This window comes from Hordeum vulgare, chromosome 1H (assembly GCF_904849725.1).
Source record: "Hordeum vulgare subsp. vulgare chromosome 1H, MorexV3_pseudomolecules_assembly, whole genome shotgun sequence".
NCBI classification, from domain to species: Eukaryota; Viridiplantae; Streptophyta; class Magnoliopsida; order Poales; family Poaceae; genus Hordeum; species Hordeum vulgare.
This window is the reverse complement of record NC_058518.1, coordinates 127,101,432-127,120,392: the sequence shown is the minus strand read 5'-3', so window position 1 is coordinate 127,120,392 and position 18,961 is coordinate 127,101,432. Positions and strand designations below refer to the sequence as shown.

The following is an 18,961-nucleotide window of genomic DNA, read 5'->3' as shown; positions in this document are numbered from 1 at the left end:
AAGATTTTTTGTTGGCAAGCAAGATTCTCAAATGGGTGATCTCATGCAAAATTTGATGAAGTTTGGACATTCAAAAAGCTCGGAGCAAAAGAAGATAAAAGATCAGGTGTGTGAGAAACTTTTTAAAATCGCGTTGTTTACGGTGATTCTGTATGTTTTGCAATGAACTCCTCAAATGCTCAATTTTTACAAAATTTTGCACAGAGTCAAGGAACACAAGCATCTTGCACAATTAAATTTGGATTTTTTTTATTATAGGGTTATTTTACTATTTATCAAGTGCCTTATGTATCTTATACACTCTATAGTGCATGCAGTTCGCACAAAATAAAAATAAAAAACATATTGCATGCGGAAGTGAAGTTTTTGAGCTCGAGCTCAAATGACCTCGGTGGACATTAAAACCTGAAAAAAGTCAAAAAAAAAGAATTGATAAAAGTTTTACGTGCTCACAAAATTTCATCTTGAAATCACATTCTTGGAAGTTGTGGCAAAAAAATGCTTCAAAAGTGTTAGTTTTGGAAACATTTTGGAGTATTTTTTTTTCACAACTGGGACGAATGTTTTTGAAGATGAAATTTTGTGGGCACTTAAAATTTTTGTAAATGTTTGCGTAAAAAATCAGAATTATTTGAATGCTTTTTCATTTATTTTTTCTGATTTTACTTTTCATCCCTTGAGCTTGGGGCAGAAGATGACTTTTTGCTGCATGCTCCCTGCCTACCTACCGAGCACCACAACACTTATATAAATCCCCGGCTCCCACGGATCTTGCTGAATTAAATCCAAACCAAACTCCCGCACTTGAATTCAATTCACTCCATCAACACACGTACCCACCGCCAGCAACAACAGCTCACCGTCACACCTCAAACCAACCCGAAGGCGTGTCCTCCCCCGTTGCAAATGGCGGCGGCCGCGGCAAAGCCCGTGCCAGTGGAGAGGCTCGGGCAGCGCCTGGTGGCGCCGGCGGCTCCTACGCCGGAGAGCCATCTGCGCCTGTCGTGGCTCGACCGCTACCCCACCCAGATGGCTCTCATCGAGTCGCTGCACGTGTTCAAGCCCGACATGGCCAGGCAGGGCGATAGCCCCGCGAGGGCCGTGGAGCAGGCCCTGGCGAGGGCGCTGGTGGAGTACTACCCGCTGGCGGGCCGCCTCACGGTGACCGACACCGGCGAGCTGCAGGTGGACTGCAGTGACGGTGGCGTGTGGTTTATTGAGGCTGCCGTCAGGTGTCGGCTAGAGGACGTGGACTATCTCGAGTACCCGCTCGTCGTCGACAAGGACGAGCTGCTCCCCCATCCGCGCCCCAAGCCCAGCCGTGAGGAGGAGAGCAAGCTCATCTTGCTAGTCCAGGTACGTACTTGCGCCGGATTCGAGTTGCATTGCGCCGTGTCGGTGGCGAGCTAAACTTGGCGTGGTGGACGTGACGCAGGTCACGACGTTCGATTGCGGCGGCTTCGTGGTGGGGTTCCGGTTCAGCCACGCGGTGGCCGACGGGCCTGGGGCGGCGCAGTTCATGGGCGCGGTGGGGGAGCTGGCGCGCGGGGCGGGCCGCATCTCGGTGGCACCGGTGTGGGGGCGCGACGCGATCCCTGATCCGGCCGGCGCCCTCGTCGGCAGCCTCCCGGATCCCGCGGGCGCCAAGCGGCTCGAGTACCTGGCCATAGACATCTCCGCCGACTACATCAACCACTTCAAGGGCCAGTTCGCGGCGGCCACCGGCGGCGCCCGGTGCTCAGCGTTCGAGGTACTCATCGCCAAGGCCTGGCAGAGCCGCACGCGCGCCGCTTGCTTCGACGAGGGCTCCCCCGTGCACCTCTGCTTCGCGATGAACGCGCGGCCGCTCCTCCAAGCCCGCCTCCCGTCCGGGGGCGCCGGCTTCTACGGCAACTGCTACTACATCATGCGCGTCTCCTCGACCGCCGGGAAGGTGGCGTCCTCCACCATCACCGACGTCGTCAAGATGATCAAGGAGGGGAAGAAGCGGCTGCCGTCGGAGTTCGCGCGGTGGGGCGCCGGCGAGATGGGCAGCGTGGACCCGTACCAGATCACCTCCGACTACCGGACGCTGCTCGTGTCCGACTGGACGCGGCTGGGCTTCGCGGAGGTGGACTACGGTTGGGGCCCTCCCGCCCACGTCGTGCCGCTGACAAACCTGGACTACATCGCCACGTGCATCCTCGTCAAGCCCTGGGTGCACAAGCCAGGCGCCCGCCTCATCACGCAGTGCGTCACGCCCGACCGTGTCGCCGCTTTCCACGACGCCTTGGTGGACACCAACTAGCTCGACACTGTCTCCGCAGTCCGCACACACACTCCTCCATTTGTTCACGGGTTCCCTCCTATTCTTCCACTCTCTAGTTACAGATTTGGTGACCGAAAGTAATGGTAAACCGAGCAAGAATAATACTCCAGCAAACAGATGGTGAAGAAACGTATAAAGTGGAAGAAGAATACGCGTAGATATGGTGGGCATCTAGACACAGCTAGTACTGTAGATGGTAGTGGGCAATGCCTTTGGGTGGTCTCGGGTGTGTTGCTTGAAGTGTATACCACACCCTTTTCTTCTTTTCTCTTTCTCTTTCTGGGGGGTTTGGATTGAAGGATCGAAGCTGGACTTGGTAGGAAGCTACCAACTAGTCTCCCCTCGACTTGTGTACTCTACTGTTCTCTTTTTTTTTTAATATGTAAACCCGTAAGGTGTACATACTATTCTCTAGTGGTTTTTGTCCATGTATAATCGAAAAACAGCTCATCTTCGTGTTGTCTTTTTCACAGGTTAGAATTATGATCGGCGGGTATAAACTTGACATCACAGAGTACATGTATGAAATGTTCGAAAAAATCTTCACAATACTTACATGGGAGTACAGTATCATTTTGCTCCAACTTTTGGCATCATTGACGTACCTAACCAATGCATGGCACAACGTCCACACTAGCTGGCTGCTAGTCCTTCCCGAGTACTGTATTTTCTTTTCTTTTCTCCCTAAATTCCTTCTCAAGCATGGAGTCGCTATTATTCTTGACCCGCCAATTTGTCCTGTCCTTGCAATCCAGCTGGCTGGCATAGACGACTAGAGTGTTGACTGCAGGATAGAGGTGGTCATCGTCTGTGTATTCTCTTCCTTCTGCCGTTCCACGGCCGACAAAAATGGAAGAACAGGTGACCTTTCTTTTTTGTAACCGGTGAAATGACCATTCAGTTACCGTCCGGAGACCAATCAAAGAGTAGGTAGAAATGCCAAAGGCAGTTTATCTTCAGCGAACAATCCACTTGAAATTCCTGTGCAGAACGTCCCGCGTTCCAAGCAATCTAAAGTAGTTCATCGAATGATAAGTTGATGCAGCCAAGCCTCCGTTGTAGGGGTTAGTGCCTCGGTGATGAGAGAAGCAAAATCAAAGTTGAAGTAGCAAAGCAGCAAAGGTGTACGTCCTCATGTTAGAGACAAAGGAATGGTCACGACCTCGGTGCTGTTGGATGATAGCGCGGAGCCAACGACCCAAGTACCAGAATGACGCTTCTCGCGGGTGTCGAATGTGTCACACGATTTCGACGTGACCAGTTGTTAACTGTGCAGTTAGTGTCGTGTTGCTGATTTAGCGTTGGACCTTCGCCACTCGGAATCTTTGGCTGCTTTGGTTGCTTCTTGCTTGCACGGAACCTAACCAGCGCACACAAGTGTCGGTGAGCCTATAACAGATCGTGGTAGACGTACATGGGAGATTGGGAGCGAAGCTGCCAGCGCATCAACCAGGAGAGTTTGCAACCGGACCTCTCCAATCCCCATGTCTTGGACGAACATTTTGGTCACTGTCCAATCAAACAAAGGCATCCAAGAGCATTTACAGTCTCACTTGCAAATCCGGTCCCTATATGTCCGCGCATACGTCCGGACGCGTTTATAAAAAACGTGTACCGTTCTTTTATATGTTGCACCGTACATCCACATATTTCAAATATAATCATTAAATCTACCCAATTCATGCACGTTAATCATGCCATATAAATTGTCTGAATTCAATAGTTTAAAACATACTAAATCAAATTAGAAACAAACTAAATCAAATTACAGTTCAACAAACCAGGCATGTCAAAATTAAATCATTGTTAGGTGCTTGTCGGATCACTGATCGGACACGTCAATTCATGCCTCATGCTCGTCCAGTTGTCCTATTTCGCTTGGGCAACCATCTCCGCCTGCATGTGGGCTACATGCTCCGCCTGTATCGTGGTTGCATGATCCGCTGTCGTAGCCGCCCTCACCGCCTCCATCGCCCTATGGTCGTTGATCTCCTTCTTCTTAGCCACAAGCCACTTCTCCGCATGCTCACCCAAGACGGTTTCATCCGCCAACATAATCTTCGCATCCCCAAATCTTGAGAAAGTCTTGCTCTTCTTTTTCTTATTGCTCGGACTGGGATCGGATGTTGTCACAACTACAAATGTGGTGGTGGCCTCCAATTCATAATCCGTTTCGACCGGATCTTCATTGTTATTGATCATGATTTCCAAGTACGCCTCCTAAATGATCATGGTTTGCACATTCATCATGTGCGAACTAGCGGTTTATGCAAAACATTGAATATTTGATAGGATAGGAGCAAACAAAACGTACCCGGGCTTGTTCTACCATTTCGTCGAATATGTCGAGTGCAGCCCGGGCGATGGCGGTACCCGTGCTTATCCCCTCCCGAACGAGCGGCGGCGACTCCCGTTCGTTGATCACTGGCTTCTACGTGGACGGAAAGCTGTCAAGAATGGCCTGGTAGGCCGTCGAATCCTCCTCCGTACCAAGGGTGCCGGGAGGCATAATTCGCCGTGCCGCTTGGATGGGTGGGGTGCGGGGAGCCGGGCGTGGCGGGAGAGACATCTTCTTGACCATGTGTGCACTAGATGTGATGTCGCCGCCATCTCCCTCTCTTGCTGTTGGCGATGACGCAACTTTTGGGGAACATTCTCCACCTTGCAAGACACAGTGGAGGAAAGGGACGCCGACGGACGCGGCAGGCTGCTCCGTCATGGCGGTTGGGGACGGGTTGGAAGACATCACGGCGGCTGATCCGGGTCAACGGTGAGGATGGGACCAAGGGTAGCGGACAGTGAGGGCTCGGGTGCCAAAAATGTTGGAGGGCGGTGGGAGGTGGAGGAAGGGTTAGAGGATTTGGTGCAATTTGCGGTAGGGTCGGTTGTCAACGTGGCAGGCGTGCCAGGGCGCCCCCATATTCGCTTCAAATTTGGGTTGCGTATGAGGGATACGTGTGAGGCCTCAGGTGGCAACGGGGATGGGGATGACTCCATCATCCCCGTCCCGATCTTCGCCAATCCACATACTCGCGAGCCCCATGAAGCTTTGCGGGGACAAAACACCCCCATCCCCATCAATAACAGGTGCCGGTACCCGTCGAGAATCCATGGGGATCTCAAAACTGACTCGGATAGGCGAGATTGGAGAGAGCATGGTTGTTGAGAGAGTTGGAGACAAATAATTGTGTGAAATATCTAGGTATTAATCTATATATTATGCATTTGTAGTATGCATGGCATAGTTTTTTCAGGTATCAATGGAGTCTCACGAGGGGATTTCATCCCCATCCCCACCCAGCGAGACGAACGGGTATCCACCGGCAATTCTGATGGGGTGAATTGGCCCCCCATCCCCGCTCCATGGTGGGTAAATCCCCGTGGGTACCCGTCCCCACATGGAATATTGCCACCTTGAGTCAGACACGCATTTTAGGCCCGTTTAAAAAGCTCATCTGGGTCGATATTTCGTGATCGGTAAGTGATCGAGCGTTTGAGGTGGGTATGGGGCGCTCGGCTGTAGATGGTCTAACCGGATGTCTCAAACTGGTTATATAAGTTTGTATTTTTAGGCATCTCTCAAACCGAGTCCATATTTAGGACGAATATGGAACAAACAGGATGCGTCTAGACACATTCACCACGATAGTCGTCCCCCGCTAGCCTATTCCATCCTCACATATACAATGGCTCACACCAAACCCAAGGCCGATGTCAACACTCTCGAATGCTCCACTTACTGCATCCTCCCCTCCCCTGCCCTCCTCATACCCTCCTCTTCACATGGTTATAGTAGCCACAACGACGATGGGCAAATCCCAACCCTCAACCGCCTGTGGACGTGTCCGGACGCATCTGCGGGCGCTGAGCAGTCAGTTCTCAAATTTCTTTATCCACACCCGGATAGACTAGAAATCACATATAAATACGAAAGCATGCAAATATAAATGCATGTACTAATAGATCATCAATCCTAGTCCTCATCGGAGATGTCGAATATCTCCGTGCCCGGCTCCGCGTACATGGGCGGCAACTGCAGCTCATGCTCTCGTGGCTCGTCCGGCTCGTCGACCTCTACATCCAACTCCGCGTCGAGTTCGGCGAAAAGAGCACCGGTCTCTGTCCACTCCTGCCGGATGAAGCGCCGGTTGGCCTTCACATAGGCCTCATCCTGGATGGACTCGAGGATGGAAAACTATTCTGCCATCTCCTTTGCTTGAGCGACGGCAAACTCTGCCTTTGCCTGCTCCATGTTAAAGCCCGCAGCTCGTGCCATCTCGTGTTGTGACTCATCCCCCTCATCGTCCGCCTGCTCCTCCTAAATTGGAATGAGCTTCTACTCATCTCGCTCCTCCTCCTCCGCTTGCACCTCCTCTTCCTCCCCGACTCCAGCGAGTCCGGATGCAGCCCGACAGCAGCATACAGTGCCCGGATCTCCTGCTCGATATGGTACCAGCACTCCGGCGTGAGCATGATGTAGGTGGTGATATTTGTATGGACCATGGTGCCATCATAGAGCGTGGGAAGAGTGCCAGAGCAGGAGAGAGGAGGTGGATGGTCTCGGCTGGCGTTGAAGAGAGAGTTGATGTGGATGGGATAGTGTTGGGTGACATTGTTGCCTTAAATAGCCGGATTTGTCCTTTGGCAATGAGCCAGATCGATGTCACGCGCCTTTCACCCCCCCGCCCCCACCGGAGGAGGCGTCTGTCGAACCATCGGGTTTCTGAGCAATTCCACGCGGGTCCACAACATGGTGAATGTGTCCAGGCACCCCCATCCCCCCCCATATTGATACTTTTGATCTGCGTTGGGTTTTCCGTGAAGAGGAAGGGGTTATCGCAGCACAATGTGGGTAAGTATTTCCCTTAGTTATGAAAGCAAAGTTTATTGAACCAATAGGAATATCAACAACAACCGTCTTCAGTGGTTGCACACAAAAGAAGAAACAACTTGCACCCAACGCGGGCAAGAGGATTATGAATCCCCTTGGTCTCGTTATTTGCAAGCGAGTGAGATGTGTAGATAATTTTAAATTGAAAAATAAAATGCAAACGAATAATTGGCAGCAAGGTATTAAAGGTTTTGTAAATATATGGTGAATAGACCCGATGGCCATAGTTTTCCCGAATGGCATCTCTCATGAAAACAGAATATGGAGGGTAAACAAAAGACTGTTGGGCAATTGATAGAAAAGCGAATAGTTATGTGATATTCACGGCAATGATCATGTGTATATAGGAATCACGTCCATAAACAAATATACTGACTCCTGCCTACACCTATTACTATTACTCCACTCATCGACCGCTATCCAACATGCATCTAGAGTATTAAGTAAAACAGAGTAATGCATGGAGAATGATGACATGATGTAGAGAAAGTAAACCCAAGCAATATGAATAAACCCATTTGTGTTATCCTTAGTAGTAGCAACACCAAGACGCATCTTATCCCCTTTTGTCACTTGGATATAGAAATTTTCCTGGTTGAACCTACTAGAACGGACCTCTCTCACTGAAGAAATATCAATCTAGTTCGCCAAACTATTTCAATAGATCAGATAGAAATATGGAGCTATCATAATCATGCACCTGAGAATCATATTAGTATTTAGAGAAGACTCAATATTTTTCATGAATACTCTGAACAAAAACCTACAATTCATCGGATCCCAACAAACGCATCGCACAAAAGGATTATATCATATCGATCAAATTGAAGATGAGATGATCATTGTATTGAAGATCATGAGAGAGAGATTGTCGTCTAGGTGATAGCTATGGAACCGTAGGTCTGTGCTGAACTACTCGCACATCATCATGAGGTAAGCAAGGTTGTTGCACAGGCCCTCCGTGATCGACCGCCCCCCTTAGACAGGGTGCCGGAACGGAGCTCCAGATGGCCTCCAATCAAAACAAAGACTTTTAACGGCGTAAAAAGTGTTTTTCGGACGGCCTGTAGGGTTTTTCAGATATATATATGAGAATTTATAACCAAGAGAACGAAGTCGGGAGGGACTCGAGGGGCCCACAGGCCATCAAGGCGGACCCAGGCCGCGACGTGTTGGCTTGTGGGGCCATCGGATGGCCTCCAGCCTTCTTCCAACGTTCATTGGCCTTGTTTTGGTCCAGAAAGTTTTAGGTTAATTGGACTTCGTTTGGTATTGAAAACTTGAAAAGTGAAAAACTTACAGAAAACGACAACTGGCACTAGGCACTGGGTCAATAGGTTAGTGCTAAAAAATAATATAAATTGGTAAATAAATACCCAAAAGTATTTACAATGATAATATAACATTATGGAACAATAAAAAATTATAGATACATTGGAGATGTATCAAGCATCCCCAATCTTAATTCCTGCTCGTCTTGGAGTAGGTAAATGATAAAAACAGAATTTTTGATGTGTCAAGCTACCCGTTATGTAACCTTATGCATGTATGCTCATTGAAAAACGATGGATTCACAAACATTAACATAGCAATACTTATAATTATAAGAAGCAAAATCATTAATCTTGCAAAGTATATGATCCTCAAAGATTGTTTCCCCCCCCCATTCATATTATTATAATAGCAAGGCATGGCTCCATCTTCACCACATTAATACAAATTTCAAGCACAAACGTGCCCAAGTTAGGCAATTGGATCATACTTTTTCAATATGCATCAAAATTTTATTCTTCAGCAATACATGAGCGTGAACCATTGGACATAACATATAGGTGGAATAGATTATGATGGTAGGTATTGTGACGCCTGATGACCCGCAAGTATAGGGGATCTATCGTAGTCCTTCCGATAAGTAATAGTGTCGAACCCAATGAGGAGCAGCAGGATCTGACAAGTGGTTTTCAGCAAGGTAATATCCGCAAGAACTGAAATTATCGGTAACAAGTGATTGTATGGTGAGGTGATTCATAGCAAGCAACAAGTAACAAAAGTAGCAACGGTGCAGCAAAGTGGCCCAAACCCTTTTGTAGCAAGGGACAAGCCTGGACAAAGTCTTATAGGAGGAAAAACGCTCCCGAGGACACACGGGAATTTCTGTCATGCTAGTTTTCATCATGTTCATATGATTCGCGTTCGTTACTTTGATAGTTTGATATGTGGGTGGACCGATGCTTGGGTACTGTCCTTACTTGGACAAGCATCCCACTTATGATTAACCTCTCTCGCAAGCATCCGCAACTACGAACGAAGAATTAAGACAAAGTCTAACCATAGCATTAAACTAGTGGATCCAAATCAGCCCCTTATGAAGCAACACATAAACTAGGGTTTAAGCTTCTGTCACTCTAGCAACCCATCATCTACTTACTACTTCCCAATGCCTTCCTATAGGCCCAAATATGGTAAAGTGTTATGTAGTCGACGTTCACATAACACCACTAGAGCAAAAACAACATACAACACATCAAAAATATTGAATGAATACCAAATTCACATGACTACTATTAGCATGACTTATCCCATGTCCTCAGGAACAAAAGTAACTACTCAGAAAGCATAATCCTATTCATGACCACAGAGGTAATGAGTAGCATCAAGGATCTGAACATAAACTCTTCCACCAAATAATCCAACTAGCATCAACTACAAGGAGTAATTAACACTACTAGCAACCTTACAAGTACCAATCGGAGTCGTGAGACGGAGATTGGTTAGAAGTGATGAACTAGGGTTTGGAGATGAGATGGTGCTGATGAAGATGTTGATGGTGATGAGTCCCCTCTAATGAGAGGAGTGTTGGTGATGACGATGGCAACGATTTCCCCCTCCGGGAGGGAAGTTTCCCCGGCACGATCGTCCTGCCGGAGCTCTAAATTGGTTCTGTCAAGTTTCGCCTCGTGGCGGCAGCGGATCCTCCCAAAAGCTCCCTTCTGATTTTTTTGGAATGAAACCCTTCATATAGAAAAATATGAGTGCCGGAGGGGCAACAGGAGGCCCACAAGCCCCCAGGCCCGACCAGGGGGCTAGGCCGGGCCTGGCAGGCTTGTGGCCTCCTGGCGGCGCCCCTCTGGCACTTCTTCCGCCCAGTATTTTTCATAAAATCCAAAATAATTCCCCGTTGATTTTCACGGCTTTTGGAGTTGCGCAGAATAGGTATCTCAAACTTGCTCCTTTTTCAGGCCAGAATTCCAGCTGCCGGCGTTCTCCCTCTTCATGTAAACCTTGCAAAATAAGAGAGAAAAGGCATAAGTATTGTACCATGAAGTGAAATAACAGCCCAAAAAGCGATAAATATCAACATGAAAGCATGATGCAAAATGGACGTTTCAACTCCCCCAAGCTTAGACCTCGCTTGTCCTCAAGCGAAAGCCTAGATCAATAAACATGACCACATGTTTAGGGAGAGAGGTGTCGACAAAACAAGATACGAACATGCAGGCATCATGATCATGATTAGAACAGCAATATCAACATAGAATCTCTCATCCAAAAGTGACAATACCTTCACAAAGTAGTCCTTTCGATAAGTAAGAGTGTCGAACCCAATGAGAAGCAGAAGGCTCTGATAAACGGTTTTCAGCAAGGTAATAACTGCAAGTACTGAAAGTAGAGGTAACAAGTGATGGTGCAGTAGGTGAAACGTAGCAGGTGAAAAGCAACAAGTAACAAGTAATAGCAACGATGCAGCAAAGTGGCCCAATCCCTTTTGTAGCAAGGGAAAAGCCAGAACAAAGTCTTATAGGAGGAAAAACACTCCCGAGGACACACGGGAATTTCTGTCATGCTAGTTTCATCATGTTCATATGATTCACGTTCGTTACTTTGATAGTTTGATATGTGGGTGGACCGGCGCTTGGGTACTGCCCTTACTTGTACAAGCATCCCACTTATGATTAACCCCTCTCGCAAGCATACGCAACTACAAAAGAAGAATTAAGACAATGTCTAACCATAGCATTAAACTAGTGGATCCAAATCAGCCCCTTACAAAGCAACACATAGACTGGGGTTTAAGCTTTTGTCACTCTAGCAACCCATCATCTACTTACTACTCCCCAATGCCTTACTCTAGGCCCAAATATGGTGAAGTGTTATGTAGTCGATGTTCACATAACACCACTAGAGGAAAATACAACATACATCATATCAAAATACCGAACGAATACCAAATTCACATGACTACTATTAGCATGACTTATCCCATGTTCTCAGGAACAAAAGTAACTACTCACAAAGCATAATCATAATCATGATCAGAGGTGTAATGAGTAGCATCAAGAATCTGAACATAAACTCTTCCACCAAGCAATCCAACTAGCATCAACTACAAAGAGTAATAAACACTACTAGCAACCTTACAAGTACCAATCGGAGTCGCGAGACGGAGATTGGTTACAAGAGATGAACTAGGGTTTGGAGATGAGATGGTGCTGATGAAGATGTTGATGGTGACGACTCCCCTCCGATGAGAGGAGTGTTGGTGATGACGATGGCGATGATTTCCCCCTCCGGGAGGGAAGTTTCCCCGACAGGATCGTCCTGCCGGAGCTCTAGATTGGTTCTGCTCAAGTTCCGCCTCGTGGCGGTGGATAATCCACGAAAAAGCTCCGCCTTGATTTTTTTTCCAGACGAAACCCTTCATATAGCAGAAGAGGGGGCGAGTGGGCCACCAGGGTGCCCACAAGCCCTGTAGCCGCGGCTACCAGGCTTGTGGGCCCCGGCAGCTCCCCTGTGGCACTTCTTTGGCCCAATATTCTTTATATATTACCAAAAAATTCCACGTTGATTTTCAGGGCATATGGAGTTGTGTAGAATAGAGGACTCAGACTTGCTCCTTTTCCAGTCCAAAATTCCAGCTGCCGGTATTCTCCCTCTTCAAATAAACCTTGCAAAATAAGAGAGAAAAGGCATACGTATGGTACCACAAAGTATAATAACAGTCCATAAAGCGATAAATATCAACATGAAAGCATGATGCAAAATGTACGTATCAACTCCCCCAAGCTTAGACCTCGCTTGTCCTCAAGCGAAAACCAAGATCCATAAACATGTCCACATGTTTAGGGATGAAGGTGTCAATAAAACATAATATGGACATGAGGGCATCATGATCACACATCGAACAAAAATACATCATAAAGATTCTTATGGGAATGTAACAATTCCTTCACAAAGCAAAGTATGAATCAAAAACCTTACAAAGAAGTAGCCAATAACAGTCCATAGTCATTGAAGCAATTGCAATTTATCATCACATCTGAAAGAGTCAAATAAGAGCTTGTAAAGAAAATCCACATACTCAATCATCTCTTTTGTTTTCCACAATTGTTACAACTCACGTGGTACTCATGGTATCAAAGTTTCAGTTGGACACAGAGAAAGATAGGGGCTTATAATTTTGCCTCCCAACCATTTACCTCAAGGGTAAAGTCAACAATAATAAAGCATAAGTACTCATCTCCAAGTTGATATATGAGTATAGGTCTTTCCCTAGCATATGACGTTCACCAAGATGAAGACGGAATAGGGAATTGGTGTTGATCACCATGACTTTCACAAGGACAAAAGTAAAGGTACAAGATAGGCCCTTCGCAGAGGGAAGTAGAGGTTGTCATGCGCTTTTGAGGTTTGGATGCGTGTCCTCTTTGTGCGGAGGAACGCCACTTTATATTGCCTCCTGTGATAAAGAACTTTATTATGCAGTCTGTCGCTTTTATGTCTTCCTCATCACAGGTTCGTATAAAGCTTATTTTCCACACACTAATAGATCATACATATTAGAGAGCAATTTTTATTGCTTGCACCGATGACAACTTATTTGAGGGATCTTATTCAATCCATAGGTAGGTATGGTGGACTCTCATGGTAAAACTGGGTTGAAGGTTTATGGATGCACAAGTAGTATTTCTACTTAGTACGAAAGTTTTGGCTAATATGAGGTGGAAGCAATCGTCACATGCTAAGGGATCTCTAGACATATAACATTGTTTGGAACCAAGCAAACACAATTCATTATGTTGTCTTCCTTGTCCAACATCTACTTCTAAGCATGTAATAGTTTGGTGAGTGCTCACAACTATAGAAAGTGTCTAAGATGGTATATTTATATGTGAACCTCTCTTTCCTTATTACTTCTTAGTAATTGCAACAATGACTGGGGTCTATGTTGGTCTATTCTCAACAAGTTTCAATCATCATACTTGTTATATGTGAAGCTATCACTTTCCATAAGATCATCTCATGATCTTTGATGCTATCGTTCTTTTCATACTTTTGATCACGACACAAAACAAAGCCCTTGACTAAGATACTCTTTATTATGTAGCTCGCAAGCTCGAATACATCTGGGAAGACACAAGGCAAAAGACTCAAACTAAACACTAAAAACGTATCCCACTAAGAGAAGAAATAAAAACTGAAAAGGAAAGAACTAAAACAAAGGTAAAATCAAAAGATGTAAAGGTGATACGATACCAGGGCAACTCCCCTAAGCTTGGCACAAGTCAAGGGAGTTGTCCATACCAATGCTTAGTTGTCTTCCTTTGGCGGTGATGGTGGTGGAGTCTTTGCATAGGTCTTGAGCTTGTTTAATTTCCAATGGAGCATGAAATTCTGCTCCCTCAGATCGTCGTTTTCTTCTTCAAGCTTCAACACCCTTTGGCATAATTCCTGCTTACTCTCCTGCAGGAAACAAGAAGGGATAAACAAGGTTTTATGCTTCTTCCTGGAGTTGGGGAGGCTTGACTTCTTGAACTCCACATGGGTGTTTGCAGGTTGAGGTAGAGGAGCCTCCTCCTCGTCAAAGCTTGTTTGGTCCTTCCCCTTTGGTTCATGATCCTCTTCCTCATTTGTGGTCCAACCATAAGGCTCTAAGTCCCCATTAATCCTCCAGTTAGCATGATCATCGGCCACATAGATCTCTTCTTCTGAATCTTGAGAAGACATCTTGACCTAAATCTATGGCAGACAACAGGCTCGAAACGAAAATAGAGGAAAACTACGTGATACGGAGATCAAAACCCTTGGGCATATATATAATGAATTTTTCTGGACTAGAAGGAGTGCTCCGCAAGAAAACGGAGTCCGGGAGGCACACGAGGTGCCCACAAGCCCTGTAGCCGCGACCAGGGGGGAGGCCGCGGCTACCAAGCTTGTGGCCGCCTCGTGCGCTCTCCGGACTGCTTTTTATTTTTCTATTTTCCATAAATTCCAAAACGGAGAAAATTTCCTACTGGAAAAGTTTTGGAGTCCAATTACTTACCGAAACACATACCTCTTCGTTTTAAGAGTCTGAAACAGGTTGATAAACATCCCTTATGTACTCCTCTGGAGTTATGATATTGATGATATTGGTCTCAACATTTATGGGAGTACCAGAGATATAATGCTTGATTCTTTGCCCATTTACCACTCTTGGAAAATTACCTTCCGTGCTGTTGATTTTGATGGCACCGGAACGATATACTTCCTCGACAACGTAGGGACCTTCCCATTTAGAGAGAAGCTTGCCTGCGAAGAATCTTAAGCGAGAATTGTATAGCAGGACATAATCACCTACATTGAACTCACGTTTTTGTATTCTTTTATCATGCCATCTCTTAACCTTTTCCTTGAACAACTTGGCATTCTCATATGCCTGGGCCCTCCATTCATCTAATGAGCTAATATCAAACAACTGCTTCTCACCGGAAAGTTTGAAATCGAAGTTGAGCTCTTTGATTGCCCAATAAGCTTTGTGTTCTAGCTCAAGAAGTAAATGACAGGCCTTACCGTAAACCATTTTGTACGGCGACATGCCCATGGGATTCTTATAAGTAGTCCTATAAGCCCATAGTGCATTGATTGGCACTCTCTTGCAATAGCTAGACGAATGCTGATTCTGTGACAACAGACCTTCCCCTGCAACGGCACCAGAAGAATGCTGCTAGCACTCCCCGACAACGAAACTAGAAGAGTGTTGTTGATGGCCCACCAGTGCGTGGGTTCGCAGCAGTTTTTGAGGGTAGAGTATTTGACCCAAATTTGTTGATTCGCCAGGAGGTGAGAGAATACTCTCGAGTATTAGCAGCTGAATTTTTCTGACTCAACCGCAACTGAAAGATTAGTATCTACAAGCAAAGTAGTAGCAGCAAAGTAAGACAAGTAACAGCAACAGTGGGACAAACACGTAGGCAATGGGTCGGTGATTTGTTTGGATGATATTCATCATGCAATAGTTATAACACGGAGAGATATGTGGCTAGCTCCCGTTCGTCAATGTGATGTAGGCATGCATTCCGTGTGTAGTCATACATGCTTAGGGAAAAGAACTTGCATGACATCTATTGTCCATCCCTCCCGTGGCAGCGGGGTCCAAAAGGATACTACAGGATATTAAGGTTCTCCTTTTAATAAAGAACCGGACCAACGCATTAGCACTTGGTGAACACATGAACTCCTCAAAATATGGTCATCACCGGGAGTGGTTCCGGTTATTGTCACTCCGGGGTTACCGGATCATAACACATAGTAGGTAACTAAAACTTGCAAGATCGGATCTAAGACACACATATATTGGTGACAGCATAATAATTTCAGATCTGAAATCATGGCACTCGGGCCCTAGTGACAAGCATTAAGCATGACAAAGTAGTAGCAACATCAATCTCAGAACATAGTGGATACTAGGGATCAATCCCCACCAAAACTAACTCGATTACATGATAGATCTCATCCTACTCATCACCGCTCAGCGAGCCTACGAATAGATTACTCACGAACGATGAAGAGCTTCATGGAATTGGAGAGGGAAGAAGGTTGATGATGACGATGGCGACGATTTGCCCTCTCGGGAGCCCAAAACGGACTCCATATCTGTCCTCCAAATGAAGAACAGGATGTGGCGGCGCCTCCGTATCGCAAACGCGACGAAATCTTCTCTTTTGATTTTTTCTAGGTGAAAGTGAATTTATAGAGCTGAGATTGGGGGCGGCAGAGCCATGTGGGCCCCACAAGCTTGGTTGCCGCGGCCAGGGGGTGGCCGCAGCAACATGGCTTGTGGCCCACTGGCCCACCCCCTCTGGTGGATCTTTGCGCGGGTATTTTTCATATTTTCCAGAAAAATTCTCCGTAAATTTTCAGGACGTTCCGAGAACTTTCATTTCTGCACAGACAACACACCATGGCAATTCTGCTGAAAACAGCGTCAATTCCGGTTAGTTCCATTCAAATCATGCAAATTAGAGTCCAAAACAAGGGCAAAAGAGTTTGGAAAAGTAGATACGATGGAGATGTATCAAACTCCCCCAAGCTTAAAACCTTGCTTGTCCTCAAGCAACTCAGTTGACAAACTGAAAGAGAAAGAAAAACTTTGACAAACTCTGTTTGATCTTGTTGTTGCAACTATTTTTAACTCATAACCAGAATTTCAGCAAGATCACAAGTTAACCACATAAGCAAGTGATAGAAAGGTCTCACGGTGAACTAATATCAATGGTATAATTAGCTAGCGAGCAAATAATAATGAGTTTGAGATACCAACAATTCAATCAAAACAAGCATGAAGCAATATGAATAGGTGGTATCTCGCTGGCTCTTTGTGAAACCGCAAAACATAAATGTAGAGCACTTTCAAAGATCAAGGGCTGACTAAACATTGTAATTCATATCAATCAAAAGGAAAGCATAAAATGACAGAGTTTCTCTCTAATTGGTGCTTATATAGAAAGAGGATGACTCAACAGGAAAATAAATAGACATGCCCTTCGCAGAGGGAAGCATTGATTTGCAGAGGTGCCAAAGCTCAAGCTTTGAAAACAGAGATAATAATTTTGGGTGGCATGCTTTCATTGTCAACGCAATGACCAAGAGTTCTCAATATCTTCCATGCTACTCATGCTATAGGCGGTTCCCAAACAGAAAAGTAAAGTTTTAACTCCCCCACCAACAATCAATCACACTCCACGGCTAGCCGAATCCTCGGGTACCGTCCATACTAACATCAATCCAGGGGGAGTCTTGTTTTACAGTTATGTTCTAGATTTAAGCATGGAATTGGGCATTCCAATTACCGGCCCCTTTCTCGTGAATGACAGTGAATAAACACATGTCGAGGATAACACGCCTAACATGGAAGATACCAATAGCCCCCTGTCACCACATGAGCAGTTCGGGCATGCAAAACAGATTATTTCTTGAAGGTTTAGAGAATAGCACATGCAAAATTACTTGGAACGGCAGGTAAATACCGCAAATAGGTAGTTATGGTGGACTCTCATGGAAAAAAAATTGGGTTTATGGCAGTGGATGCACAAGCTGTATTCTGCTTAGTACAAGTGAAGGCTAGCAAAAGACTGTGAAGTGACCAACTATAGAGCGGCAACGGTCATCAAGATGCAATGAGTTTGACTAACATGGAATGCAAACATGAACAGGATATAAATCACCATGAACACGAACATCATATAGGCTATGTTGATTTTGTCTCAACTACATGCATGAACATGCGCCAAGTCAAGTGACTTGAATCATTCAAAGGAGAATACCATCCTATCATACTACATCATAGTCATCTCAAAATCTGTGTTGGCATTCAAGACAAACCATTATAAGCTCCTAGCTAAATAAGCATGGCATCAGAAACTATGATCTCTAAGTTGTCATTGCAAACATGGTTCTCTCACAACAAAGCTGAATCTGGAACGACAAGCTAGTCATATTTACAAAAACAAAATAGATAGAGTTCGTACCAGCTTTTCCAGTCTCAGTCACTTCATCATATATCATCATTATTGCCTTTCACTTGCACGATCAAACGATGTGAACAATAATAAGCATGCTCGTGCATTGGACTAAGCTGAATCTGTAGGCAAACACAAAGGAGAAGACAAAGTAATATGGCTCTTTGAAAGCTAAACAGGTATGCATGCAAGAGCTACTAAAAATTGTAACCAATATCTTCTACCTTGACCCAAAGCTAAAAGAAGAAAGGAAAATATTTTTGGGTTTTCTCAAAAGGACACAAAACAAGAAAACAAGAAAACGAAAATAAACTAGCATGGATAATACAGTGGCAAAGTGTGAACACCGACGACAAAGTGAAAGCATAAGCATGAACGTAAGGTCGGTGAGCACACGTACTCCCCCAAGCTTAGGCTTTTGGCCTAGCTTGGTCTACTCCCAAGGCGAGAAATCACCAGCTCCGGGATACTCCGGAGCAGACTGTGGATGCCACTGCTGTTTGAGCTCCTCTGGCTCCCACTAATAAACTGGCGTCTGGTACTCGACCGGCGGCTCGGGCACGTGCACGTGTGGTTGGGCTAAGCCCCAATATGCGTAGATGTCCGAGGGAATAATAGTGCACCTGCCTGCATGAAGATCGAACAAAGAAGGAGCAGGCAAAGTAATAGTCTCTCGAGTACCGTGACTAAATACCAGGTTATAAATCATCCGTCTACTAGCATCTCTATCCAGAGAATCATGGCGAACCATGCTGTCATAATCCAGATATTTCTCGGGAAGAAGCATCTCTTCTTCCTCGTGAATTCTAATGGATATCTCAAAGTGTCTAGCAAGACGAGTAGCATAGATACCTCCATAGACGACACCTTTGGAACGGTTTATGTTCAACCGCTGAGCTACTATAGCACCTAGGCTATATGTCTTAGTTCTATAAAGGCCTTCACACAAAACCGCAAGGTCTGGAGAACTAAGTGATCCAGCCT

The 18,961-nt window shown here is 45.7% G+C and overlaps 1 protein-coding gene across 1 annotated transcript; it reads left to right on the top strand.

Moving 5' to 3' along the window:
- Positions 1 to 764: 764 nt before the first annotated feature.
- On the top strand, positions 765 to 2,767 carry LOC123426939 (acyl transferase 7-like). The gene is made up of 2 exons (XM_045110863.1): positions 765 to 1,356; positions 1,436 to 2,767. The coding sequence occupies exons 1-2, from the start codon at positions 907 to 909 to the stop codon at positions 2,285 to 2,287; spliced, it is 1,302 nt and encodes a 433-aa protein (XP_044966798.1). The 5' UTR covers positions 765 to 906; the 3' UTR covers positions 2,288 to 2,767.
- Positions 2,768 to 18,961: the final 16,194 nt, after the last annotated feature.